Below are 27,318 nucleotides of genomic sequence, written 5' to 3'. Positions count from 1 at the left end.
ACTTTAATAATAAAATAATAAAAATTGAATTAATGATTATAGGAGTAATATTGAATAACACAATTCGTCCTGTACCACTGTATAATAGAAATGCTGCACTCAGGCCTCTTTCCCTACATCCCCCCCCCCTCCCCCCCCTCCCCCCCTCCCTCCTCCTCCTCCTCCCCCCCCCGTCTCTTTCCTCAATCCAAAAAAGGGGAGAAAGGAGGCTGGCTCCTTAACTTTATGGGCTTGACCCCCCTGCTCCCAGTCATTTCCTCGGTTGGGACCGGAGCGAGCACACACGGTGACGGTCCTTAGTGACGGAGGAGCTGCGGCTGGATGCACGAGGACCACAGAGAGACACTGCAAATATCCCTCAATGTGATGAGAATATAAGACTTTTTTTTAAATTCTCTAGGATAAACTGACGCACAGAAGGAGACACCTTGATTTTTTGGGGGAATTAATATCGTGTTTTTGATCCACAAGGTAGGGGTGATGGGTCTTTTAAAATTATGTAATGTGTTATTCAGTCTTTTAATATGCCACTTTTTTCTCCATAGACTGAATTTCACTTGACAATATAATAATAATAGGACAAGTATGCCTACTGTGCCTTCATGTTAGTTTATTTCAATACACAGACACTTTGAAGTATTAGATTTAACCTAATGCATGTTGTTATATGTGTTCACATTTTGTATACTTTGCTAAGATTCATGTCGCCAACTTTTATACTTTCAGTTAAAGTTCTCACAGTGTTTGCAGTGTGTACTTGGGTAGGTTATTTTATTTATTTTCCTCCTCACGAAATACTATCCGCATCATATAATACAACCTGTTGCATAGGACTTTTGATGCTGTAGTTATCCGATCAGCTGTTACTCCTGAGTTACAGCAGATGGCGCAGCCAGTCTCCGCAGAGCGCTCACGGTGAGCGGTCATTAGTGGCAGAGAGGATAATTAAGCAACACTTTTTCTTTCCACTCACTTTATCCTCTAATCAACGCGACCCTATTCTCTCTTATCAGACTGTAGATTTATGGGCTCTATAAAGTCTATCCCTGCATCATCATTTAGGGAGAATAATTATAGTGAAACGTGCCAATCAAGTAAATAGCTCCTTCTGGTTCTCATCTGCGCTACCCTAATATTTAGGCTCTGTGTACACAGCATTCCGATTTTGAATTATGTCTGGGAATTTGAGAAACGTTATTTGCCAGGGAGATAATTACAGCTTGCTGTGTTTTTGTGTTCACTAATATAAGGCGGCAAACAAACAAGCATTTTATTGACTCTCTCTCTTTTCCCATACTCTCCTGTGCTGATGAGTTCATGAGCAGCATTTGTCAACTACCGTTAGAGTGTATAACTGAGTCACCTTACTGTAAAAAGACATAGCAAACAGTGTCTGACTGTGGAGTGAAAATGATGGTGTACATCTGTCTGTTTCCGGACTTTCCATCCTGCCTGCCTATTAGCCAGGCTGTGGGTTGACCACCTACACCTGCCTGTCTGCCTGTCTCTCTACAGTAACTACCTGTGTGTCATCACAGTTTGGTCCAAGTTTAAACTTAAACTTAATTATTTCTCTGTATCTTCATTGATCAGTTTTCCTTCACTTTTATAATGTTATATTGTGTGCTATTTGAGCTCTGCCTCTGTTTTGACAATAAAATGTGGTGCTTGTTCCCTTTTGGTAAGTTAAAACATAATGTTTACAGTTTACAGTGTCTATTCAAAGCACACACTTAAACATTCTGCACATTATTTCAATGGGACTCATCTGCCCATATGGCATGGATCCTCAGGTCAATTGTCTTATTTGGCAATTTTTTCGCTTGCCTCTCTGTTCTGCTCCGGGTTGGGCTTGTCTCTGCGGTGTTGAGCAGCTAGCCACCACATCCAAGCATGGCGGCAGCAGAGAAGCTGCCAAACAATTCCTTTTTTAGGCAAAGCAGTCACCAAATTACAGCCGCTGGGGCAGTTAACTCCACCCGAACGCTCATGGACCCGCCTAGCACCAACAGCCTGTGTGTGTGTGTGTGTGTGTGTGTGTGTGTGTGTGTGTGTGTGTGTGTGTGTGTGTGTGTGTGTGTGTGTGTGTGTGTGTGTGTATGTGTCATGAGCAAGTGAGGGAGTTCATCCAAATGACCAGATCACTTTCGAGATGGACTTAAATTCTGTGACCAAAATACAAAAATAGTTTTCATGTATGGGAAGGTCTATGTTTGTGTGTGTGTGTGTGTGTGTGTGTGTGTGTGTGTGTGTGTGTGTGTATGTGTGGGCAGAAGCTTGCAATTTTCATAAGCAAACATTTTTGTGATTTTCTTTTTCTTTTTATTGTGTTTTCTTAGTTTATTTCAGCTTGGATCAAGTTCAGAAGAACATGATGGGTGAGGACAAAAATAGTAAACACTTACTGAAAACAAATAAACATCCCATGGAGTGACCCCATCACCACCAATATAAGATTGTATTTTATACAACACAATACTAAGACTTTTCAAATGTAGTTGTGCTCAGTCAGCACTGGGATCACTTTGTGCTCCCAGTGATGTTAAACTGCACTGAGTGTTGACGTGGCGGCTGCCAATACACCACTGTTGTTGTGCCAGCTGGCACTTTTGTCGCGCTCTCTGCCCCACCTTAACTCTTCTCTGCCAATGCAGTCGAAGGAGCAGAGCTAATGTGTTCCTGAGTATGAATACACGGATAGAATGAGCCTGCAGTCTTGATCGATATTGTAAGGCTTAATGGATTTTGGCCTCTGTGGCTCATGAAGTTGCCAAATGGTTTGACATTTGCTTCAGACAGCAGCTGTGAATAAAACGTGCCGTGATAAAAGGGCTTGTAATGATTTTACAGTAAAAAAACTTTCTCTGGAGAGAAAAAGGTGGCAGCACTTCATGTGAGGCAAAAGAAAGTCGGGTTGTGTTTATGACTGTGTGGGAGGTTATATAGGAGTTCATGGGAGACCAAACACGGTGTGTTGTATCTTTAGATGATTGTTCTTGGCAACACAAAGAGCATAGTTTAAATATATGTTTGTTTAGCTTGACATGGGCAAAGGCTGCCTTGTGGGAACTCTAGTGTCATCAGAGTCATTGTGCTGGATGTGAGGGCTGACAAGTACCCAGCACTTGATGGATAGTGCATATATTAAATGTAAAGCTAATCTCAGTCGCGGGTTGTGGGAAACTCAAACAAGAGATACATTTGTTGGGGGCGGATTGTTCCCCAGATGGTGCTGTCACTGACACTGCTGCGTTTTATTGTAAAGCGGGATCCTTCCACCCAAGCATCTATCCTTGAATCCTGTCTCATATCTGGCCTGTTTCTCTTTCCCTCCCATAAATCCTACATTTACCTTGTTGAATCCGAGAGTAAGCCACTGGAATTCCTATCTTCATAAAAGTGTCTGCCTTCTGTTGCCTGTTATAACAGCTTTAACCACCTTTAGAGGTTCAGACATTCAGACAGTGTGTGTGTGTGTGTGTGTGTGTGTGTGTGTGTGTGTGTGTGTGTGTGTGTGTGTGTGTGTGTGTGTGTGTGTGTGTGTGTGTGTGTGTGTGTGTGTGAGAGAGAAAGCTTAAACACCTTTTGCACAGATGGGGAACTTCCTCCTTCTTTTCTTCGCTTTATTGAAAAAAAAATCATTGCTGCACAGGAGCGAGAAGCAGCCACCTCGTTAAATGTTAACAGAAATAGGACAACTGTATGGCCTATAGTATGTAGACACCGAAGCTTTATAACCACATGTCATTATGGAACAAAACGTGAAGGCATTTATTGGCTGCAATAACAGCCTTCACTTTTCTAGGGAGGACTTAAAGAAGATAGTTCAACCTGGCTGCAGGGATTTGCTCTCATTCAACATCAGTCTGGCAGTCTGGCAGTTGAAAGGCCTAGATTCTGAAAACCCAGACCCCAAAAAAAGTATGCATTGGCAGTAGTTTATCCAACTTTCTTTGGCCATATAATTTAGAAAAAACAGTCTTGAGTTTATGTACCTCTACACCTCCTTGTATCGTTTGCAGCTTCCTTTCCTACATCTCACAACCAGCGAATTACAGCTCACTCTTTCTTTATTTCTGTCAGCCTCATGGTTTTCATTTTTATTCTCGATGCACTTGCCTGTCCCCAAACTCACTTGCAGCACCTAGAAGACAAACAAAGTGAGCGAGACAATAATAGCAGTCCATCCATCCATCCATTAAACCACTCTTGGCCTCTGGATGGGATAAGAGCCAGGGCAGTAACAATTAAGTTGAAGCCTTTGGTTTGTTTTCGTCTCAGACCGGATGTTTGCAGCTCTACTGGAGGCAGATGAGAGGAATTGATATGTACACAGACCAGGGCCAGATAAAAATGGTTATTACAGCCAGTGAGGCTCAAGGTTGTGGGATGTAGTTTAGTCTTGTTGTCATGTTTATAGTGTTTATAGTATCCTTAGACATAATTCCTGGATGATGATAGTCTATTCTTGTTCCTGTCTCCTTTTTCTCTCATCCATCATCCTCAACACCTCTGTCTACACATCTCCATCTACTTCCATATCTAGATAGAGCAACGGTGCTACACCTTTAGCTGAACAATGATCTTCGCAAATCTGAGCAAAGCACAAGTTACAGGAATTGTAGATGTATAAATACATCTAGTGGTGCCTTTTGTATATTCCAGCTCTGTTGTGTGTCTTTATGCGGTGACTATATATGTCTTTGCTGCGTCCTTATTGCTGCATTCTTCTGGCCAAGCCAAGGCCAGTGGTGTTTTTTCTTTTCTGCATAATGGTATAATTTCGCTGCTATTTTTATTGCAGGGAGCAGACTGCAGGGGCCAGTTATTCATGCTTCCAGACCAAGACCACTTCATGCACAGGCTCTTTATTTTACTGATTGTTTCAGTGATACTTTTTTGAATGTAGCAAAAAACCCTTAAAGGTGCTGCGGATTGCATAAAAAACATTCAATTAAATCCTATGTGATTCAGGATTCAAACGGTTCGAAATAGTGAGTAAGAGTGGAAGCTAATTTGATAAGCATGTTCATCACCCACATACTGTGATGCATGTACCCTGACCACACTCTTTTTTGTGGATTTGTATAGTCATTTAAAGGATTAGTATCAGTTGAGACAACATTTTTGTACGACATGAGGAATGAGAAGCATTTCCTCAACTGTAAAAGTCCTTGAAAAACACCCTCACAAACTTTATTATTGCAGTCTCTCCCTTTTTGGCCATTCAAAGTCTTGTAAACAGTCAGTGCTGCTAGAAATACCCCACGACATTGGGTGAAATAGGCAGGACAAAAATCCACCAAGTGTGTGTAGCATTTAGTAGACAAAAGGCTTTTGGAAAAGTAAGTAACACACCCTGAGAAAAGATGCAATGGGTCTCACATTGTTCTGATGCAATTGAAGTGAATTACAAACTTCCAAGCACACTATCCAATAGTTGAACCTTATCATTCCTCCCTGGTTTTTCTCTCCCCTGCTACTTCTTATTCTGCATCTGTTGGTCCAGAGGATTCTGAAATCCTGATCCTGCTTCCAAAGAAAACGCGATCATGTAGCGACAGGATCTTTTAACTTTAAGCATGCTAACCATTTGCATCAACACTCCTCAGCTGTAGGATGACGCAGCTGGGGATCAGTGAAGGGAATTAACACCACAAGGTTAGAGATTATTAGGTTTTAAGTCACCCAAGGGTCCAGTGTTGGACATATAGGATTAGCCTGATTTTAAGAGTCAGAACTTCCAATTGAATAGACCAATTGGCCTTATAATAATTAGTTTTTCTAAGAATTATATTTTAGGTTAAGTGGGAGGAGGTGGCTTTGCTGAGTTGTACATTAGGCCAGTGTGTGCGGGGCAGGATAAACAAAGCAAACAAATGGGCAAACACACATGCACTTACACACGTGCTCGGATGTCTGGTGACCTAAATCATCAGTGTGAATGTGTCCGCAGCTATGACATCATGGAGTGTGTGTGTCATGACATGCAAACACATGTGCATGCACACGGACACTCTCACACTTGCAAACCCAGTTTTCCTTTTAGTGAATGGTGGCTTTGTTTAACTGCTCGGTAGCAGGAATAACGTTTTCCACAGCTGAGGTGATGTCCTCCACACTAGCCGATTGGTCAGTGGGAAATGACTTACTCTCTTGGGAATGGTCTCGGTGAGCAGGAAGCAGACAGTGACATTTTGTCGGAGTGGTTTAAGAGACTTTCATTCCCAGAGTCCATTCTTGGAGAGATTCCCCGGGGAAATGAGTCCATTTCTCCTCACCAGCCTCCAGCTCGTGGTCTGCCTGTTAGGTGTGGTATACACAGTAGGGCTTTAGAATTGAGGTTAAGCAGACCATTTCATAATATGTCAATGTCCATTTATCACTGACCACTCTCCTTAGCTTTGAATTTGAAGACCTCATCCACATGGCTGGATTGACAGCACCTCCTACTCTTTGTGCATTGTGTATGAACTCTGTCACACTCATACTACCTTATACTCACTGAAGATTACATGGCAGCTCTGAAACCAATCAGGATTTCAATTCTTTGCTGAAATAAATCTGTTCGGTCCCAGGTTTTCTGTCCATCTGCTAGTATTTGGATTTCTGGATTAAACACTTTCCAACATTTAGGGCCTCTTGGGGTCTGGAGTTCAGGCCAGTCCCCTGTTTTGTCTATCAGATATCCTGCCTTGGTCATGTTCTTTTCTATGATTTGTTTCTTCATGTTATGACATCCAAGACATTTCAATGCAATATGGATATCTTTGTCTACTATCATGATGAAACATAACAATTATAAAAAGGAATGCAATACAGTTGAAGCCTCCAATGACAATGGAGCTGAATGAAAACCTCTTAATAAACTGGCAACTAAAAGAGTATGCAACAAAGTTGAGTTAAACTGATGTAGTTCTTCTTTCTTCTTGTGTTTCCTCAGGTAGTAGAAGATGTTGCCACACTGCTCCCTCCTGCTGTTGCTATGCGTGGCTCGGCTGCTCTCCACCACCTCGGCCCTGCCCTTTGAGCAGAAAGGCTTCTGGGACTTTGCAATGGACAGCATGGACAGCGGCGGTTTGATGACGATGATGAGGGATGAGGAAGAAGGCTCAGCTGTAGAGGAGATCCTCCCCCCCGACATATCCATGTGCCCCTTCGGCTGCCACTGTCGTCTCAGGGTCGTCCAGTGCTCTGACCTCGGTCAGTGAGAGTGTGTGTGAGAGAGAGAGATCATGTCTGTGATGTTTTGTCATCATTTCTAAGTGTGTGTGTGTCAACAGAGTTCAGACAGAGAAGCAATGAGATGAAAGACGGAGTGAGTGAGCATGACCCGAGCCTTGCATGACTCTCATAGCTCCAGAGAGTAAAGTCCCCCTTTGGTGTGTTATCTCAGAGAGGAATTTTTCCCTCGGGATAATGCTGGTGTATTTTGACAAGGAGAGGCATGTCTTTGAGGGATTTTGTGTTCCAGACTTTGTGTGTAGATAGGCTACTGGGTGAGAGAGGAGTTGAGAGATGGTTTGAGCAGGAAAGGGAAAAAGACTGAGGCTAGAGAAGGAAGGAGGAAGAGAATTTAAGAGAGTTGGAAAGGGATCAAGAGGGCAACGTAAAGAGACAAACTCTCTTAAAGGAGTTTTTAGTTTTTTAGTTTTAGGGTCGTAGACAGGATGTTTAATGGAAAACCCAAAACAGGAGGGGCGGAAGGATGGGGTTTAACGATAGAAGTTGTGTTAATGTGTCAGGATAACAAACAGGGTTATAATATTCACATTGAGGAGTTCCACTGAAAAACATGAAACTATTTTGTTGTTGGAACTAATACAAAGAAAATGAAATTCCGTCAAATCAAGCTCAAAATGTTATTTTTAAAATGCTTTTGGAGTACGTCTGTGACTGAATTTTAGTCATGTTTCCATATAAGTCAATCCAACGATTTCCTCCCTGTGGATATTATAAGTGCATGTTATTCCTACTCTGTCTATTCTTACAGGACCAAATAAACTACCTCTAGTCTTATTTAGGGATATAAAGATTCCTCACATTATACTGACTATATAACTCTAATAGGCTGTCTGTGTTTGGACATAATGGTTTTGTCGAATCATCATTTAACAAGCTCTATATATTTACTGTCCCTGGTCTCTCTGCTGCGGGTAAATGTGGAAGCGTATAATTTCCGCGATGTCAAGTGCTTATTTAGAACAGATGTATTTTAGCGGTGGCGTCTGTCTCCTCTCAGCGTGCATCGAAGGATGATGTCGGGTATTTGTGTTGGGGGACACTGGGGTTTAGGAGGGTGCTAGTTTTGTCAGTTTGTGGTCAAGGCTTTGAGATTGTGGTAGATACGGGTGACACGCTGTGGTTTGGTTTTGTGGGTTAAAGGGATTCAGTTAATCAGGGTGTGTGTACGATTTGTTCAGGTTTGTTTATCATGTCTATTGTGCGGGCATTCAAATGTGAAGGTTTCCAGCTGGCAGTATGCATTTTCACACCTGACGGTGTTCGCTGGAAGGTAAATATTTCCTACCACATGAATCCACCTGGTAACATTGAGCATCTTTAGAGTCCTGTTGCTAGCACAGCTGCTGAAACAACTTTATTACACTTAGGAAAATCATAATCTGGTTTATAATTTAAACAGATTACCCAGTTTGGAACTGGAAGTTTCTTCTACATCTTTGATGAATTTATCTCTGCTCCCTGAAGGCAACATCTTGCTTTATTTCCTGGATAATATAACGTTTCCAGCCTCCTCATCCACCAACAGATCTCTCTCAGCGCTGCGTTGACGTGGTTTGTACATATTTTCAGAGGGAACTGTTGAGGGTTTGATCATATAGGGTGTGGCACAGTAAAAGCCAAAGCCATATATCTAAACTTAACTCTAGATGGACAGCTCTGGGCAGAGTCCTGTGGGACCCGTGTGGTTGGTGGCAAACTGGATCCCAGTGGGACAGCTGGCGTCCTTTCTCACCAGCAGGTCTGGTTGCATCATGGTCGCCGTCCAGATGAGGTCGGCCCTGTTCGGGATTCGCTTTACAGTTGCCTGTCTGCGCCACTGACCACATCTGATACACCCATCCACGTGTCCCTGTGATGTGGTGTTGCTAATGATCACTGGTTGCTGTGTTTGTGTGAGTCATTTTTCCAGAGAGATCCCAGAATTAATGCAGGTGTATTTCTTAACGCTGTCCGCTTTTCTTAGCCTTTCTGAATGTATTGCTTGGTAAACACTATTCACAAGCAACCCTAACCATAACAGCTCAGTTTATGATTGTCACTGATGTCGTTAAACTGAAAGATTTTTCATTACTTCTTAGCAGGTGTTTCTGTCACAAAGGAACCAAAATGAAGACGCTCTGCATGGAGGCTTCACCACTCACACATTAACACACAGCTTGTGTTTCTCGGTTTTAAAGTGTCAGGGCTGCGTCTGTCTCCCATTGATTTGATGTGTTACTTTGCTGATGGTATTTAAGTCACATCCTTTGTGAGAACGTCTGTCGTGTAGTAACCAGATGGAGAACATCTGGTGTCCCCATCTGGTATGTCTCTATAAGTGACAAACCAGTAATGTGCCGCTTTGACGTCGCTGTGTGACCTCCATGGTTGTGTCTATGTCCACCTGTCATTAAAATAATAGATGAGGAGGCCCAAACTGCTCATTTGAGATTGTGTGGGAGTGTGTTTGGGTTCATGTTTATGCCTGATGAAGGTTTAAAACACACAGAGACTATTTATTTTGTCAGAGTCTGTGTCTGACTAAGTTATCCTAAGAGCCTGCCTATTCAAAGAACTTGGTTTTAGGGTGTTGGTTCTCCCATGGAAGCATTTAATAGAGTATGTTTCCCTTCTGTGTTTTTATTGGTCTCGTGTTTAGGTCTGACTGAAGTACCACAGAATATTCCCCGGGACACCAAGTTCCTGGACCTGCAGAACAACCAGATCACCGAGCTGAAGGAGAATGACTTCAAAGGCCTCACAAACCTATATGTAAGAAACACTTAAGAAGTCACTTTCATAGCTGCAAGTCCTTCTCAGCATTAGCTCATCAACACTTCTCAAACATGTGTAAACAACTCAGCTTCTATTGGCGTCAATAGTGTGAAATATCATTATAACCCTCTATTTCCTTGAGGATTTAAATGCTTCGTTTCCTTTCTGTTTTGCACTCCACCACCCTTCTCTCTGAGAGCTTTAATTGTATGAAGTTTGAGCCTGAAGCCAAATGGGAGTATTCAAGCTCACATCCTTGCCTCTCTTAGCAGAAAGCTTTTGCTCACTCCTGACCCAAATTTAAGAGCGCTGACCAAGAGCAATATTAAGTCTGGCAGCGAGCAGGAAACTCACATCATGACATTATACAATAACATCTTTATTAAGGTCTGTTTACCTTAGCCTCATCTGTCTCCATTTTGCAGCCAGTGCAGGTGGCGAGACAGTCTGCTGGGTGATGGACTGTCGCTGGATCTTTATTAATTCACTAAAAAACATTCAGTAGAGACAGAGGATGAAAACAAGCCCTTGTTTCATATTTGTTTCTAATTTCCTGACTGTCTGGGTGCTACAGTGGGTGTTTAATTTGGTTTCTCCATGGTTTCTGTTTTTCTAGGGCCTATCTTTGAGGAATAACCATATTTCCAAAGTCCACCCCAGAACATTTGTGCCTCTGAAGCACATGCAGAAGCTGTACTTCTCCAAGAATCTGCTGACCACTGTCCCAAAGAACTTGCCCTCCTCTCTGGTTGAGATCAGGATCCATGAGAACCGCATCAAGAAGGTGGCAGCTGGTGCCTTCGCAGGACTGGGAAACATGAACTGCATAGGTCAGAAAGGACTTCAACAAATCTAGGCATAACTCTTGGGTGCTCACCACTGCCTTTGCCACTCTATAGAAGATTAAAGAGTCTGTATTTTATTTCGTGCCTCAAATATTCGTTTCATCTTTCAGAAATGGGCGCAAACCCCATCCACAACAGCGGTTTTGAGCCAGGAGCCTTCAAGGGACTGAAACTGAATTATCTGCGCATATCAGATGCTAAACTGACTGGGGTGCCAAAAGGTAACAATTTATCTGTGTGGCTAACATGCTAACATAATTATGTACAATGGATAGTTCCCCAATTTGGGAGATATGCTTATTGGTAGCACTCTCATGCCTGTACGCTAAACATAACAATATATATTATTCAGAGTTCGCTGATCAATCTCAATCATTTTCAAGATAAAAGCTTTGACATTCATAATTCAGAATTAACTGGATTACTTGCAATTAAGTTATTTTGAATACATTATAATCTACAAACAGAAACACTAGAATAACTGCCATGTGGCGTTTGCTCTGCCTTAAACTACAGTGTTACTGCTATTAACTTTTTTTAAATAGTTTTGAGCATCACAAGCACAGTAAAATGACTTGTTTCACGGAATGTGTCATATTTTGATCAATTTGGTTTGATAATGTCAAACGTTTTTCTAGAAGCTCTGGTAGGCAGATATTTTTTTTAACATTCAGACCGAGTCAGGCTAGCTATTTCTCCTGTTCTTCAGTCCTTATGCTAAGCTAGGCTAATCAATGGCTAGTTGTGGCTTCATGTTTAACTGACATTTAAATAGTATAATTATTCTGATATCTACTCTAACTACGCTACTTATATCTATATATAATATATCTTATTAGTGTTATAAAATAAATGTATAGCTATGGGAAATATCAAATCTTACCCTTAAGTCTTACAGGTATAGTGTCTCTCTTTCAGATCTCCCAGACAGTCTCCATGAACTTCATCTAGATCACAACCAGATCCAGGCTGTGGAACTGGAGGACCTGAGCCGCTACAAAAACCTGTTCAGGTATCTTTTGCACTTAATCGCCACTTAATTTCTAACCATAACTTTCTTGTGCCCTCAGGTATTTACTTGCATATCTTTGAAGAATTATCCTGTGGTTTGAAATGAAGAAGAACATTCCAGACAGCAGTGCCCCTCAGGGGGAGTTGTATGAACTACATTGAGATGCCACTAAAAGTAGCAGGAAAACTGCGACCTTATGCTTGTGTGGACTTTCCCCCTCAGTATTCTCTTAAAAGGGACCTATCATGCAAAATGAACTTTTTTATGTCTTTCATACATAAATATGTGTCCCCGGTGTGTCGGGGAACTCACGCAGCGTCAGAAAATAAAACCTTCTCTCTTTTCCTCCGTACCCAAATCTCTAAAAACGGGGGTACAACGGAGCTGATCCAGATTTGCGTCCAATATGACGTAATATCGGAAATGTGGACCCACGGCAGTAGGCACTATCAGAAAGTTGCTATCAGAAACAATGCCCGACTGTTTTGGACGTAATATGGTCGGTGTTTACATTAGCATTGCTAACACTCAGAGCTAACCTGTACTGGAGAGCATGTGTGTGAAGAAGCTGGATATAAAAAGGAACTCACCTTGTGGTATAGCCGGCAAGAGAGAAAGCCTTTGAGCTCCATACTGTTTCAGAAATAATCCTTGATAATCCATGATATGGCGTTTCATCACGGCAGTATTTAGTTTAGACAGTAGCTGCTGGGTCCCGCATGAGCTCAGCCCCCTCCTTTTTAATTTTGTATAAATTCTTTTTTTTTTAAAGCTTTATACCCAAAATCAGCACTTTTGAAACAGGAAGTGAAATAGAGGGATATGTGGCATGGCTAGAATGGGTGATCTGTTTGGGATTTTGAGCAAAACACTTCATAGACATGTTTTTTATATATTTGTATATATCTGAGACATATGCTATTGCCTAAAAATAGCATGATAGGTGCACTTTAATAAACCTTTTTGCAGCAATAAGTTGCCAATGTAGGAAAGCACAGGCATTCCTCTCTACGCTGTTGCTTTATCACAGTCCAGTTTTATTTAACTTCCTTTAACACACATCTAATCTCTAATGTGATAAATAGTGGTCACAGGAGCCAGGCTGCTGTGGAATGAATTCTCACCTGGCTTCACATCCATTTCTTACAATGATACATATCAGGGAACTGGAGATACTCAGGCTAACATTAGTACAACAGTTTAGCTAAATGTATCGTGCATTGGCCTATTTTCTGCCTATTTCAGGTTTTTCCCGTTGTCTCACTTTTTCCAGGTTGGGCCTTGGCTCTAACCATATCCGTAACATAGAGAATGGCAGCCTGTCCTTCCTGCCCCGACTGAGAGAGCTGCATCTGGACAACAACCGCCTCACTCATGTTCCCAAAGGCCTCCCAGATATGAAATACCTACATGTGAGTCTTCCATGGACACATTTTGTTTGCCATCTGACTTTGAATATTTCACAGGGCGCTCCACTCACCCTACATTTTGCTGCTTTTTAGGTGGTGTACCTCCATTCCAACAACATCGCCCAGGTGGGCATGGATGACTTCTGCCCTCGAGGATTTGGGATGAAGAGGACTTTCTATAACGGCATCAGCTTGTTTGATAACCCTGTCAACTACTGGGAGGTGCAGCCTGCTACGTTCCGCTGTGTCAGCGACCGGTTGGCTGTTCAGTTTGGCAACTACAAAAAGTAAAGACAGGGGGATACAGAGAGATGGAGAGAGTAAAGGCAAGGTTATGGCGGAGGAGAAGATCATTTAAACAATGAAAAAAACTTGAGAGATGGAGGAAGGGAGTTCATATTTCAGATTATTATCTTTATTATTACGGTTGTTTTTGGGTGATGGCAAGGATGGGCAACAACTGATGAAAGTCTAAAAAACAATCACATAACTTGAAGGGAGTGGAAAGTGAAGCGCTTGCGTTATTTCACCTGAGTTTTCAAATGTTTTAATTTAAGGTTTTTAATGTTTTGCCATTTGAAATGGATGAAACAGAGGAGAATGTCTGAGAATAATGTTTTCCCACCTGCCTTAATCGATGAAAATGAAAACTTGTGAAGCATTTCATTCCTTTTTTTCCCCACACAATATTCCTTATTGTGATAGAAGATATTTTTAATTAAAATTAAAAAAAATAGATAAGCAATGCATTTTAGATGTTTTATATATACATATAAAAAGGTTCTCTATATGACTGTATGTGTGTGCTATTTGGGGAGATATATCATATTGTCCTTTTTTCACAGGTCTGAAGCCATTTGGCCCATTATTAAATTAAACTGTCATAATAAACAACTATCAACTAAAAACTTCACAGATTAAGGGCTATTTCCTGACAGTTAGTTTAACGGTACAACATGTAAAAAACATTATTCAAGTTTACATGTTTTTAAAAAAACATTCTGTTTATATCATGGACTTAATAAAAAGGGCAATAAGTACATTTTGAGGTTCCCCTTATCAGTGTTAAACACTTTTTTTGTTTTTGAACTGATTTAACTGAACCACCAGCATAGCCTTTTTAAGGCGTCTATTCAATACCTTCTGTACCTACTAAATATGCTGTCTGTTTATATAATACAGTACTCCTTAAGGGGACACTATATGTAGTGGGGGTTTTGCCCCATTTAGAGAAAACACACATCTGCTTTGCTTTGAGACAATGTAGGCAGTGTGTTCACATAGTGCTACAAACAATAGTAGTGTTGATGCATTGTTTTGCACAGATTTTCTATTATGCTTTATCTGCTTCAGGGTATTTAAAGGGTTGGCCTATTTACATTGGTAGACCTATGTGGAACTACTCTAGCCGTTAGTATTCTGTCCTGTCTCTGTTCTGTAATCTGACAAGCTACTGCTGCATGTGAATAAAGACATTTTTAACCAGCTGCATAAAGTTAGAAAACAACTGTTGCCCCAGGGTTGGATACTGTTTGAGAAATAAAGAAGAAGTATGGAAAACATTTGATGAATGGATCTAAAAGCCTCAGCCGAGGAAATTCTGAGTCTTGACATGTAGCCTACAACACGGTAACATTATTATGAAGCACATTTGTTATTTGACATAAATGGGACTTGTTTCTAAACTTTAAAGAGAGTTAACGAAATGTGTAATGTTGTGGACTGAATAAAGGAAGCCACTATAAACATTCAGATAATTTAACTATTTACAAAATGTTGTACACCGAGTGACATTGTATAAAAAGTAAAAATGCATATTCATTAACATAATTATTATGATTATTATTCAGCTGATGCTCTATGTTAGATACTTCATGTGTAAACAGCTTGGGTGATATTTGGAAGTTATAGGCCTACTGTAGCCAAATTATGTCGTTTTCTATTGAACGAAAATACATTTTTGCTGTGTAGCCTAGTTAATGGTGGGCGAACCAATTCTATTTTACGCTGATAATCATCATTCATTTTATATGAGCAAATATGTGTAGATTAATCCATGAATCATCATCAGTGATACGATATCATTTTCAAATGTGGCGCTCAGCACGTCACCGCGGAGCCCCCTCTCCCCCTGATGGAAGGATCCGGTGATCAGCCGTCTTTCGGTGAGGCTGCAGCGCGCACTTGCCTGTGTTGACACCGGACGGATATGCGGCGATGCTCTTGCGCGTGAACGCGTTTGCAGCGCTCTCTAGGAAGCAGCTACGGAGAGATTTCGCCTCGGATGAGAGATTAGGAGGACGAGCCATCAGCATCCCAGGAAAAGGTTATCTTTTAATCAATCTGCTCGGTGTCAGCGGCCCATCGCCTGTCAGAGGAAGCCGGGGGTTGGATTTGAAATGTCGCATGGATGTGCTGGTGAGTCGGCTGGTGCGCAGAGCTTCGGTGCAACCTATCATTTAATTCAGAAGCATCCTTTGTGGCCGACTGGAGAAATAATGCAGACAGTGATCCTGTAGAACAAATGTTATTGTCATATTTGGTGACGTAAATATTGTACGTGAGAGCCTGAACAGGCCTGGCTATATGTTGATAGGCTAATCACCTGGTTTGAAGGCTATCTGCTCTGATAACCATGGCGCTGTATTTGCTCCTCTGTGATCTATTTTTAAATAGCAAATGGATTCTTGTTTCCTGTCTCAGGATATTCAACATCAGCTCCAGTAATGAAGCCACAAGGCTTGCTATAGCATGTAATTGTTTGGGCAAACAGAGACATGTTATGTTGGATTAATTTCATCTGCAGCTATCAGCGTCCCTTCCGTAGAAGCAACATGAAAATGTCACTGCTGAAAATAAGCCATTCTAAATTAAGAAGCCAACATGACATTTGTTTGTAGCTGCTTGTCATTCTGCAGCTGATAATAGCCCACAGTAGATAACATACTGAGACAAATCTGCTCCTGCATTGTTAATCACTTTTCTCTTCTTTTTTTTTTACAGAAAGCTTAAAGATGAAAGGAGGCAGAGGTGGAGTGAGCCCCTCCTGGTCCAGGACAGGTTTTCATTAGACCTTTGTGAAAGCAGGTACCCAACATATCTTATTGTTATAAAATAATGAACTCATACAATAAATATCATAAAATATAGATATTATTTTTCCTTCTCAGGGACGGCTGTGTCCAGGAGGTGATGGAAGTGCAGACTGTGCTTCATCACTACCCATTCCTACAGATGGACACTCACCTCCTGCACACCTGAGCCCACACTCAGTGCTGTCTCCTTCCCCTTCTCTCCTTCTGCCTCCCCTTGCTCATCCCACCTCTCCCTCCACCCTCCTCATCCAGCTGTTACTTGCTTCCCCCTCCCCACCACTTCTTACAACCCTCCATCCAATTTTCCCCACTTTTAAATTTCACCCTTCCTCTATGACTTTATGATGGCGTGCTACGGACGCTCTTTGGACTCTCCGTGCACACTAGCCTTGCTGGTGGGCTTCCAGTTTGCCTTTGTTCTCTATTTCTCTCTCGGGGGCTTCAAAGGCTTGGTGTCGGTCCTGGTGCATACCACAGACCCAGAGTTTGATTACTCTCGACCTCACGACGTCTATACCAACCTCAGTCATCTGGGAGTACCGCCTCCCCCGCCTCGCAACTCGGGCACTGGACCCCCTGCCACAGGCCCCCCACTGAGAGACTGCCAGATCCCTTCACCACTGCTTGGTGAGAGAGTGAGAGGTGTTAAATATGTGCTGTTAAATGTAACACGTGTGTACAAAAACATCCACAGGGAAGCGATGTGTGTCATTTTGAGCAGGCAATCAATATGCCGGAAACTCTTGAAAAAAAAAGCATTTGTTCCTGCAAGCCTCCACAAAACATCAGTTCACAAACATTCACACAACTAGTTTAGTATATTCCAAGTCTTATTTGTTCTGTCATAGGCTCTTTACCTCTGAAACACTTTGTTATTTACTCTAAAACCTTACTGTTTATACTGTTTAAAATCTTCCGCTTGAACAGTGTATTTCATTTTAGTAAAAATGCATGAGTTTGGAAAGTAGTGAACATAACAAAATAATGAGACTCCGATTATACTGCACAAGTTGTGTGAGAGTTTGTAAATAGATGTTTTGATATCGTTTTGTTGTTGACCCCTATTTACTTATATTCACTTTTGAATTCTTCCTTCACCGGGGAGGCATGCAAGTAAAAACAAATGTTTCTTTAAGAATTCAAGGTAACGCGGGATGAGTAACTGATATACAAACTATCATTTTATGGGTCAAGTATTCACACTTATCCTTTCCTCTCCTGCAGTCGGACCTGTGTCTGTCAAGCTTTCCTCTCCTCTGTCTCTGGAGGAGATCAAACAGAGGAACCCGTTAGTGTTGCCAGGCGGACACTATCGGCCACCAGACTGTGAGCCTCGCCACCACACGGCCATAGTGGTGCCGTACCGGAACCGGCAGATCCACCTCCGTGCTCTCCTCTACCATCTCCACCCTTTCCTGCAAAGACAGCAGATCCACTACAGCATCTATATAGTGCAGCAGGTCAGGTTATGCATGAGTTTGTGTGTATGTTGTTGTGTGTGAATGCTGGTTCCAAAGTTTAGTATCAGTATATTTTTCAGAGTGAATAGGTTGCATCTTATTAGAGTCTTGTGGTACCTATCTTTATACATATAGGTTTGGTTTAGTTTTGAGATATACACTCCAAATGTGTCTTAAATCTCAAACTCTACATGTATGTCAGCCATTCCATTCCAGTGCCTGTTGAATTCCAACACAGTGAAATGTTTTCAGTAGTTTATAGAATAACATAACACATATTTCTTTGTACTCAAACACATACCTATAAATAGTAAAGCCAGATAAACTGATAATGCTGCACTGGTCTCTTAATTTGTCCCAGAGCTGTACAGTAGGCCTATGTCTCTAATATTCCCTATATACAATGGATGAAAATTTGATTTATTTTAGGGTGCTTCTTGTGTTTCTTTCAAAAATGTCAAAAGGCCCACTGTGTCTTAGATGTCCTGGTTACTCTGGATAATTCACTGTTAAGAAAAATAACAGCTTTTCCCTGAAGCTACTCATATTTAACCTGTTAAGCCCGAGAGACCCCGGTACCGGGGCACTGCCGCAACATCTTGCAGGAAACAGTGTCTGAGGGCATGTTCATTTAATAAACTATGAATGTTTTATATCCATGTAACGGGAAGAAACTCATCTAACTGATAATTAAAAAAAAAAAAAAAAAAAAAAAAAAACCCACAATGCTAACGCTGAGCCTCTGAATTAGCAACGAGCGAAAAATGCTAACAGATTACTGCACCGAAATTCACTCACAAAACCTTATTATTTATCTTTTCTCCACATCCATGACATCGTTTCACATCGTGAGGTGCCACAGAATCGAAGGGTACCCTCATTATCACTCAATTATACGAAATCGCGACGTTATAAACATAAAAACATGTGGCGCTAGGTAGCTAAAAATGCTAACATGGTTACCTTGTCTCTGTAGTCTGCTCCAAAGTGGTCTTCAATGGCATTAAAACGATAAAAACGCTGCTGAAGTTAATCCATAGGTTAATCCAATGTGTCTGTGTCCCTTTGAAATGATTTCTGATAATCCATGAGCAATAAGACTGCCAATAAGACTGCTTTTCCGTTTCTAGATGTCAGAGCGAGAGATAGCTTCACTCTCATGCAAAACTACATGCGCAAAGCCCCCACCTTTTTGTTTTACAACGTGTGTGTGGGGGAACCCCCCTTCGATTCTATTGGCTCTAACGGTCAGAAAGAGGTGTCAACCATCAAAATCGACAAAGGGGGGCCAGAGATATTCTGCAGGTCTCCCTTGAAAAAGAGATCTATGATCTCAATGGGACCAATCTGGTTAAATAAAGGTTTGAAATTAAATGAAATGAGATATGGAAAAAAACCCATTTCTACCCAAATCACCTCAGAGGTGGAGTCTTTTGGGCTAAACCTCTCTAAAAAGGTAAAATGTCACTTGTTTTGCATCAATCTTGATACAGGGTACTTATTATATGTTGTACTTTGGATTCCTAAAGCTTTTAGTCTACCTTACCATCATCCAAGGGTAGTTTTCACTATAAGTAAAAAAGAATTTTTGGACGGACACTATAATTTACAGTTTTTTACTATGTAAAATCTGAATTTTCTTTAAAATAAAAAACATCGGCCTGAGCCTGAACCTGAAAAACAGGCTCAGGGCTTAACAGGTTAAGAAACACTGAATCTCACAGGCAGGTGTTTTTAAACCTTAGCAAAATAAAAGCAAAAGGATGTGCATGGCTAGATTTTTTTTTTTTTATGTTGGCTAAGTTGGATTGACTGAATATCTGAAATAATATTGTTACAAACAAAGGACATTTAAGTGTAAAAGTATTTTGTTTCTGAGGCTTCACTGTAGATACACTGTAACCATAGCAGCACAGTGTGAGATTATTTACTCACACAATGTGTTCTCTCATCCTGTATTTGTTTTAGACTTATTCATTTATTTGTGGCTGTGTCTCTCCCTCTGTCTGCTTCAGTGGGGGAACAGTACTTTTAACCGAGCCAAGCTGCTGAATGTTGGGGTGCGGGAGGCGCTCAGAGATGAAGACTGGAGCTGCATCTTCCTGCACGATGTCGACCTGCTGCCCGAAAACGACCACAACACCTACACCTGCCACAAACAGTTCCCCACACACCTCTCTGTGGCCATGGACAAGTTCAAATACAGGTAGCAGCACAGTGTGTGTGGATGGACTTTAAAGGTCACCTATTATGCAAAATCCACTTTTTCATGTATTTTATGCTAGAAAAAAACATGTGTCCCCTCTGTGTAAAGAGATTCTGAAAGTTTCAGGAAAAAATATTTGCTCTCTTTTTGTCCTGATCCATTTATATAAAAACCTGTCTGAAAATGAGCTGATCAGATTTTGGCCACTTTATGATGTCATCATGATTTTTTGGCTTGTGTAACCATTAGCCAATCACCAACCAAGGTAACCCCCCCCCACCTTATCACCTGAATCTCCTCCTAGAGCACCATTGTGTTCTTTTAACCACATATCTCGCAGAGGGGCGTGGGGAGTGGCTCCTTATTTTCATAAAGTAAAAGAATCAGCATTTTTTAAACAGGGCTGAAACAGAGGGGATTATGGGATGCTACAATGCATGATCTGTTTGGTATTTCGAGGCAAACACTTCAGAGACATGTTTTTTATATATCCGACACCTATAATATATTGATGAAAAAGAGTATAATAGGAGACCTTTAATGTTTTGTGCAGAAATAGTCGTTTTTAAGATTGTTCATTGGTAATGTGACCCTCCCAGGCTGCCGTACACACAGTATTTTGGTGGAGTGTCAGCAGTGACCCCAGACCAGTACATGAAGATGAACGGCTTCCCTAACCAGTACTGGGGCTGGGGCGGAGAGGACGATGACATTGCTGCCAGGTAAGGAGGGTGGAGATGTCCACATCCTGCATGGTGACAACACTAAACTGCATGTTGACATGTGAGATGTGCACGGGGGTTTAGCATCAGAAATACACACGCAGCTATTTCATCTCCTTCGCTTCTTATATTTACTTTGCTTAACTCATTCTGTTGTTTCTCATGTTTATAGTTTATGTACCACATGTTTTCCTTTTCTTTGACTTTTCTTTATGTGTCCTAACATCGTCTTTCATCTTCACGTCCCCTCCCACTGCTGTGGCTTTGCTGTGTGTCTCTTGGAGTGGGCTCAGTGAGTATGTTCGCATGGACTAGCTCACAGATTTGGGCTGGGCTGCATACTTTAAGAGTTTTTTAGGCAGTTTTTATCTCATTTCTATGCTGCGGTCCCCTCTCTTCACTCTCTGGCTCTTCTACCATTTGCTACTCTGTTTTGAGAGTCATTCAATGAAACAAGGAAACAACATTTATAAAGCTTGCACTAATTATTACATGAAACAAAACTTGTACATTTATCCCATACCTGTTGTAAAACATTGCCTTTTGTGCATGCTGTTAAACAACATTAGTCACCCCATGTTTTCATTGACTTAGATAACTGGGGTGTACACAAGAACCAGAGATGGGAAAAGGGAACCACAGTGTTTTCCCCGCCTTTTGGCCATAAAAGTATGTTTTCCTAATACATCACCCACAATTCTAAGTTTATTTTCTGAATTGTTCTGCTTTTAAGTGTATCCCTTAGAGGCTAGAGTTACTAAGGTTGAGTATTGCTTTGTATTATAGAAAATATCATAAATAGTAAGGTGCCAGGCTTTGTTGATATTATCCAGACACAGTTTCTATGCCTGTGAAGGGGAATCTTGTGTTCCTGTTGACTCTTGTTTTGTGCTGCCGATCCAGAGTTCGTCTGTCAGGCATGAAGATCATGCGCCCTCCAGTGGCCATTGGTCATTACAAGATGATCAAGCACAAAGGAGACCGGGGCAATGAACAAAACCCACGCAGGTACATATGTACACACACACACACACAACCACACACACACCCACACACACAACACACACACACACACACACACACACACACACACACACACACACACACACACACACACACACACACACACACACACACACACACACACACACACACACACACACACACACACACACTATGTATAGATATTGACATATTATATGTATTATAATTATTTGGTCAACTTCTTTTTGGTCAAAACTTTTACAATAATGTTTTTTCTTTCCTCGGGCAGCATGCTTATTTGTTTTCAGATAAATGTTATATCCCACCATGCTTAAAAAAAGATGATCTATACAATTAAACAATCTTCAACATCATTTGTAATCCAAATCCTTGATATAAGAACAAATACTATTTAGCCCACACTTTTGGGGAGATATTATTATGTAGAATTGTTGATTGTTGGTTTTTGACTTAATGGGAATTACGCTTGCAGAGAATTAGATCAGAAGATCAGGTCACTTTCATGTCAGTCCATTAAATATGAAGCTAGAAACCGTTAGCTTAATTTAGCAATAAGACTGAAAACAGATGGAGACAGCCAGCCTGCCTCGGTCCAAAGGTAACAAAATGAGCTAACCAGCACTTCTAGAATTCAATAGTTAACACATTATATCTCTTCTGTTTAATTGCAATAGAAACAGACTTTTGTTTAAAAGCCAGGCTGGCTGTTTTCCCCTGCCTCCAGTCTTCATGCTAGTTAACCATTTCCTGGCTGCAGTTTCATTTAGCACACAGACATGAGAGTGGTATCGACCTCCTCATCTTATTATATGCAACTTAACATAATTCCCATGATGTAAAACTATTCCTTTAAAGTTTGCCCCTGAAACACAACCTGTGGTACTATGTTTATCTTTCTAGATTTGACCTTCTGAAAAGGACCAGACTCAACTGGCGCTCCGACGGCCTCAACTCTCTGACCTACGAGCTCCTTTCCAGAGAGCTGGAGCCTCTCTACACCAACCTCACCGTGGACATTGGAGAAGACCCCCGCGTGCCCCCGGGGAAAGCACCCATCCCTGTGAAAACAACAACTTCCATTCATCAAAATAGCAATAGCAATTCTGGGGACGCAGCCAAACAGGAGAAGAGGCAAGAGAGCAAAGGGGCAAACGTGACTGTGGCCAAAACGGCTGCTGAGAAAACACAATCTGCCAAGTCAAAGGCGGCAAATCAAACATCAGTAGGGCAGACAGGTGTGGTGAAATAGGACGAGGTGTATAAGAAATGGTCTGCATCACATCTGTAGCATAAAGTGGGAAAAACAAAAAGCAGTGTAGATCTGTTCTGTTGTGGGACATAGAGGACACCAGCTTTCTGTACTCAGTGCAGGTTAGGGATAGTTGTAAAAGGATCAAATGAAAAAGCCCCTGTTTTTTCTTCAGGGTTGCCTTTAAGAACACGCCCGAGTCACCTCTCGGTTTATCATCCACTGAATGTTACTCTGGCTATCGTGAATGACACACGCCTGTGGTTCATGACTTATATGCGGCCAGGAGACAAATGGTGAATAACTCAGTCTTACCCATGTAGAGGTCCAAAACAAACTAAATGAAAATGAGACTATATCAATCTCTGCTCTTTTCCAGACATTGCAAGTCGTAAGCAACCCATCTGCTGCCAGCAGCTTCACCCAGTTTGCTCCTGAAAAACGGCTGCTGTCAGTGCACCCCACACACTGGTGGGTTTGTGTTTCTGTGCCTTCTCTCTTTTATGCGCGTTTTATAGACTGGTATAGTTGCTTCTAGACTCTGACCTGGAGTTAATTTTACCTTTCCTGCCCTACAGGAAAATGTAAGACAGCAGGGAGGCTAAAGCTGATCCTAGATCGGGACAAACGATTTGTTCCAGGACTGCCGTTTTATATTTGTGTGCATAGATCAAGCGCTGACAAACTCCATAGTTATCAGACAATTCTAGAGTTTATATTTATATAGAGAGACTTTATTATTTGTTTACTGATTTGTTTTCCTTACAGTCTGGTGCCTCTCTCTCTCTGACATTTAGTTTATAGACAATCAAATCATATGGGAAGATAACTCTGTATCTAACCACACAACATAGTGAGGAAATATTATCATGACTATCTGTACACCTGTCAGATAAACATAGACTTGGCATGATAGTTGTTGTCTAGTTTGACTATACTCTTGATACATGGATAGACCTGTGCTTCTGATATTACCTGTGATTTTTATTATTTTTATTATAGATTAGTCAAGTTTGGAAAAAAAGCAAACTTGCAGACAATACTCTAGGCAGGAGACTACACATTTGCCAGTTTCAGATTGTATTTTATTAATAAAAAAAGGTAATAGTTACAATAAAGCACTGTGTATAGATGTAGGTCAGCCCTAAACCGGAAGGCGTGATGTCTTCGCAGAGGGTCTCAGTATATTATGAAAGACCCTGGTGCTTTTAAAAGCTATACATGAGTGTCCGTCTTTATTCGCTTGAGTGAAGCGAGTGAAGCTTTTGTATCTGGAAGGAAAGGAGACGAAGAAGAGGGAAACATGTATGAAATGAAATATTTCATAATTGTATTCTGAGGGCTGACAAATTAGGACATGCATGTAGGTAATTTATGTTGACAGATCATTATCATCTACTTTTTATATCTCAGATATTCACCCCCCCATAATATTCATATGGAATGTATTATTGAGTTTAGCTTTTAGTGAAGGGAGAGCTAAGTCTGTGGATGTGGACTTAAATCTGATCACTCATAGGAATTGTCTTGCTGCTATTAGACAGGGGAAATGGTTACCTGTATGATTAATCAGCTTGAAAAATGACATATTGTGATACTAATGTTCTGGTGTGGAGTTGTGTTTTATCATAGTTGCAAGTAATGTATTACTACTTCTAATTTGAATGTATTTTATTCATTTATTAAGTCACTGATAGAGATTAATGCACAAACGTGTTTGTGTATCTGTGTTAGTTTTTGAAACACCCCATTACATTGTAGATCTGATTATTTATCCCTTTAAACAATATCTCCACGTCTTTTATGTTAACATAGTGCCTCATACAATTAGTCCATGTTACTGAAGGGCTGAAGGCATACTGCTGGGGTATGTGTGAGCGCCCTCCAGTGGCACAACATTGCATAGCGCCCATCAAATGGAACCAAGAACTGAATGAAACTGCAGTGTTGTGACATGAATGTTAATCATTAATGTTTGCCATTCACAGGTTTCAGCCAATCAAATCTTTGCATTGCTCTGTGTGGGGGGTTTCTCGTGTGCGTAGTATCACATGATTGATCCTTAAAGGAGTAGAGCAACTCTCTGATTTCACTGGCTTACACAACCAAAATCTACATGTTTATGAATGGATATAGTTTTATAGAGGAAATCTGTCTAGTTTAGGATAAAATGATACTGTAGGGTTTTACAAACCAATACAATGAGAGATAAGGCCTGATTTGTAAGCTTTATATACATAATAGTTTAGTTGCATATCAATAGATAATATATTCTCCATGTTTCATATTGCCTGGGACAATGCCTGTATGACATGAAGCAGCGACACACTGAAAGCTTTTAAGGACGTAATGTTATCTCAACAGATTAATCAGCATACTGCGTGCTTATCTGGAGATTGTTCTATATTTAATAAATTGGCTAGTTTTTATAAAGATTGTTTTCGCATAAGTGTTGGAAATCTATACTGTGTAGTTATATGCAAGTTCAGTAAAGAGCATTGGGAGTTCATAACACATTTTTTTTTAAAGAGTTCATTTGATCACGAGGTCAGTCCCTCATTAGACACATGTTTGAGAAGTGTAATTACAGAGAACCGTCTGACAAGGATGGGATGTTTTAGTATTCATGGCAAATGAGACGTAGTTAATACACCACATTACTTATGATTAAGCACCGTGATATTTGCATCATGCAATGATACTTGTCATCATCTTAAGTTGCCTTATTTACTGACCTTGTCTTGAAGACGAAAGTGTGTGTGTGTGTGTGTGTGTATGTGTGTGTGTGTCTGTATGTGTGCTTGTGTAATGAGCAAGGTCATAAAAAAGGCAACCGAAGCAGTGATTTATGATGGACAGTGTTGTGACAGAAAGCAAATATGTATACCAATAAAAACACATAATCAAAAAATGTGTTTCTCCCCATATTTTGTTACTGAATCTATTTATGCGACGTGGGATTACACACACTTAAATACACACTACATTATAAATACACAGAGTGATGCACTTATCCTCCCACAACACTCAATGACACGCTCTTCACGAATACAGATACTATTTTGATGAATGCCTCCACAGCTTTACAGCAGAAAACTGCACTGTATATTGCGGGCCCCTGTGTCCTACAGTATGTGGGCATAAAGAGCAGGATTAAAAAGTTGCATATGAGATCATACCTATAAATAGACACTAACCTCCAGCTCTATACGTTCGATCTGTTTCATAATCTAAAAAGCTCTATGAGTCATGGACACAGGGTAAAACACAAAACTGTGGACAAAAGAGCACTTTACAATCAATCCCAATGCAAGTACTACAAGCTTCAGGAAGGTAGTACACTGTTGGCACTGCTGGTCTTTTATACTTGATATTACTAACAGGTTTTACAGATATTTTGTTTGCCTGTGATAGCTGGCGTGCATCACCCACACAAAGGTGAAGAAAAACACCCACTGGCACTCTAATTATGTAAAAATGACAAAACAGTCAAATACAGGATGTCCATGTTTGTTATATTGTGCTTTTATTTTGGCATCTCTTACTAATCAATCGCTCTTTAAGGTCTACTTCTGGAGGGGTGTTTTCATGGAGTGCACACCTGAGAATGCAGCCACAGGACTCCAGCTGATGCCAATGACCTCGTTAGACTGAACCAAGTAGTCAAGGAAGCGAGGGGGTAGAAGGTTTGTTTGTTAAACTGGCTTTGGTTTGGCATATCTTAAGTTTGTATTCTGTATTTATTTTTTATCTGTATTAGGCAATATTCCTTTGTATTTTGTATATGGGAATATGAGTAAGATTACATTAATATATTTATTGAATGTATTGTGGGAATGTGCCTTTCCCTGTGTAATGGTGCTGGTAGAGGCCATAGTATATGCCAGGTGGGAAAGCAGTGTATATCATTAGAGAAAGGTGCTGCTGCTGGAATTAGCTGCACCTGTGAAACAGCTTTTGTTGTCCATCAGCCTGCTACATGTTGGTGGAACTTTTTGTAACTTGTGTAAGATCCTAAGTGAAAATCTGAACTCTGGGAAAAATCCCTGCCTGACGGTTAAAGTTCAAGTTAGTCTATCACAGCAGCTTATTGTATCTCATTATTTATCAACCCAACGTTTTATTTGCAGATGAAAGTTAGCCACTATGACTAAATCTGGCACATTAACATGAAGTGCTCATGTTGATGAATGTGCATTGTCCCTTCTTAAATAAAATAAAAATAAATATGAGTAAACTCAACTTAAAATGACCAACTCAACATTTTATTTGTAATAGGAGTATTATGTAATATTTCAGAAGTTGTATAGCTCTTT

At 40.8% G+C, this 27,318-nt stretch overlaps 2 protein-coding genes across 3 annotated transcripts; both read left to right on the top strand.

Moving 5' to 3' along the window:
• Positions 1-213: 213 nt before the first annotated feature.
• bgnb (biglycan b) lies at positions 214-14,827 on the top strand. Of its 2 annotated transcripts, none has more exons than XM_034145253.1 (8): positions 214-471; positions 6,944-7,203; positions 9,884-9,996; positions 10,616-10,829; positions 10,955-11,065; positions 11,763-11,856; positions 13,130-13,268; positions 13,359-14,827. In XM_034145253.1, exons 2-8 carry the CDS (start codon positions 6,954-6,956, stop codon positions 13,554-13,556), a joined length of 1,119 nt encoding a protein of 372 aa, XP_034001144.1. In that variant the 5' UTR covers positions 214-471; positions 6,944-6,953; the 3' UTR covers positions 13,557-14,827. The 2 variants fall into 2 exon arrangements, with proteins under 2 accessions (XP_034001144.1, XP_034001145.1); XM_034145254.1 differs by having other exon boundaries at positions 252-363.
• A 619-nt stretch (positions 14,828-15,446) lies between these two features.
• b4galt3 (UDP-Gal:betaGlcNAc beta 1,4- galactosyltransferase, polypeptide 3) lies at positions 15,447-25,438 on the top strand. Its single transcript, XM_034144560.1, has 8 exons — positions 15,447-15,683; positions 16,269-16,352; positions 16,436-16,987; positions 17,585-17,820; positions 19,836-20,026; positions 20,626-20,748; positions 21,652-21,756; positions 22,654-25,438. Exons 3-8 carry the CDS (start codon positions 16,702-16,704, stop codon positions 23,000-23,002), a joined length of 1,290 nt encoding a protein of 429 aa, XP_034000451.1. The 5' UTR covers positions 15,447-15,683; positions 16,269-16,352; positions 16,436-16,701; the 3' UTR covers positions 23,003-25,438.
• The last annotated feature ends 1,880 nt before the right edge of the window (positions 25,439-27,318 follow it).

The sequence above is a fragment of the Trematomus bernacchii genome, unplaced genomic scaffold (assembly GCF_902827165.1).
Source record: "Trematomus bernacchii unplaced genomic scaffold, fTreBer1.1, whole genome shotgun sequence".
Lineage (NCBI taxonomy): Eukaryota > Metazoa > Chordata > Actinopteri > Perciformes > Nototheniidae > Trematomus > Trematomus bernacchii.
The sequence above is the reverse complement of the archived record's forward strand: the minus strand, read 5'-3'. Positions and strand labels throughout refer to the sequence as shown.

Coding starts and splice junctions, on each gene's coding strand:
- b4galt3 (XM_034144560.1), top strand. CDS start 16,702: ATGATGGCGTGCTACGGACGCTCTTTGGACTCTCCGTGCACACTAGCC. Junction 20,027..20,625: donor ATGGACAAGTTCAAATACAG/GTAGCAGCACAG, acceptor TGACCCTCCCAG/GCTGCCGTACACACAGTATT. Junction 20,749..21,651: donor GACGATGACATTGCTGCCAG/GTAAGGAGGGTG, acceptor CTGCCGATCCAG/AGTTCGTCTGTCAGGCATGA.
- bgnb (XM_034145253.1), top strand. CDS start 6,954: ATGTTGCCACACTGCTCCCTCCTGCTGTTGCTATGCGTGGCTCGGCTG. Junction 11,857..13,129: donor CGCTACAAAAACCTGTTCAG/GTATCTTTTGCA, acceptor CACTTTTTCCAG/GTTGGGCCTTGGCTCTAACC. Junction 13,269..13,358: donor CAGATATGAAATACCTACAT/GTGAGTCTTCCA, acceptor GCTGCTTTTTAG/GTGGTGTACCTCCATTCCAA.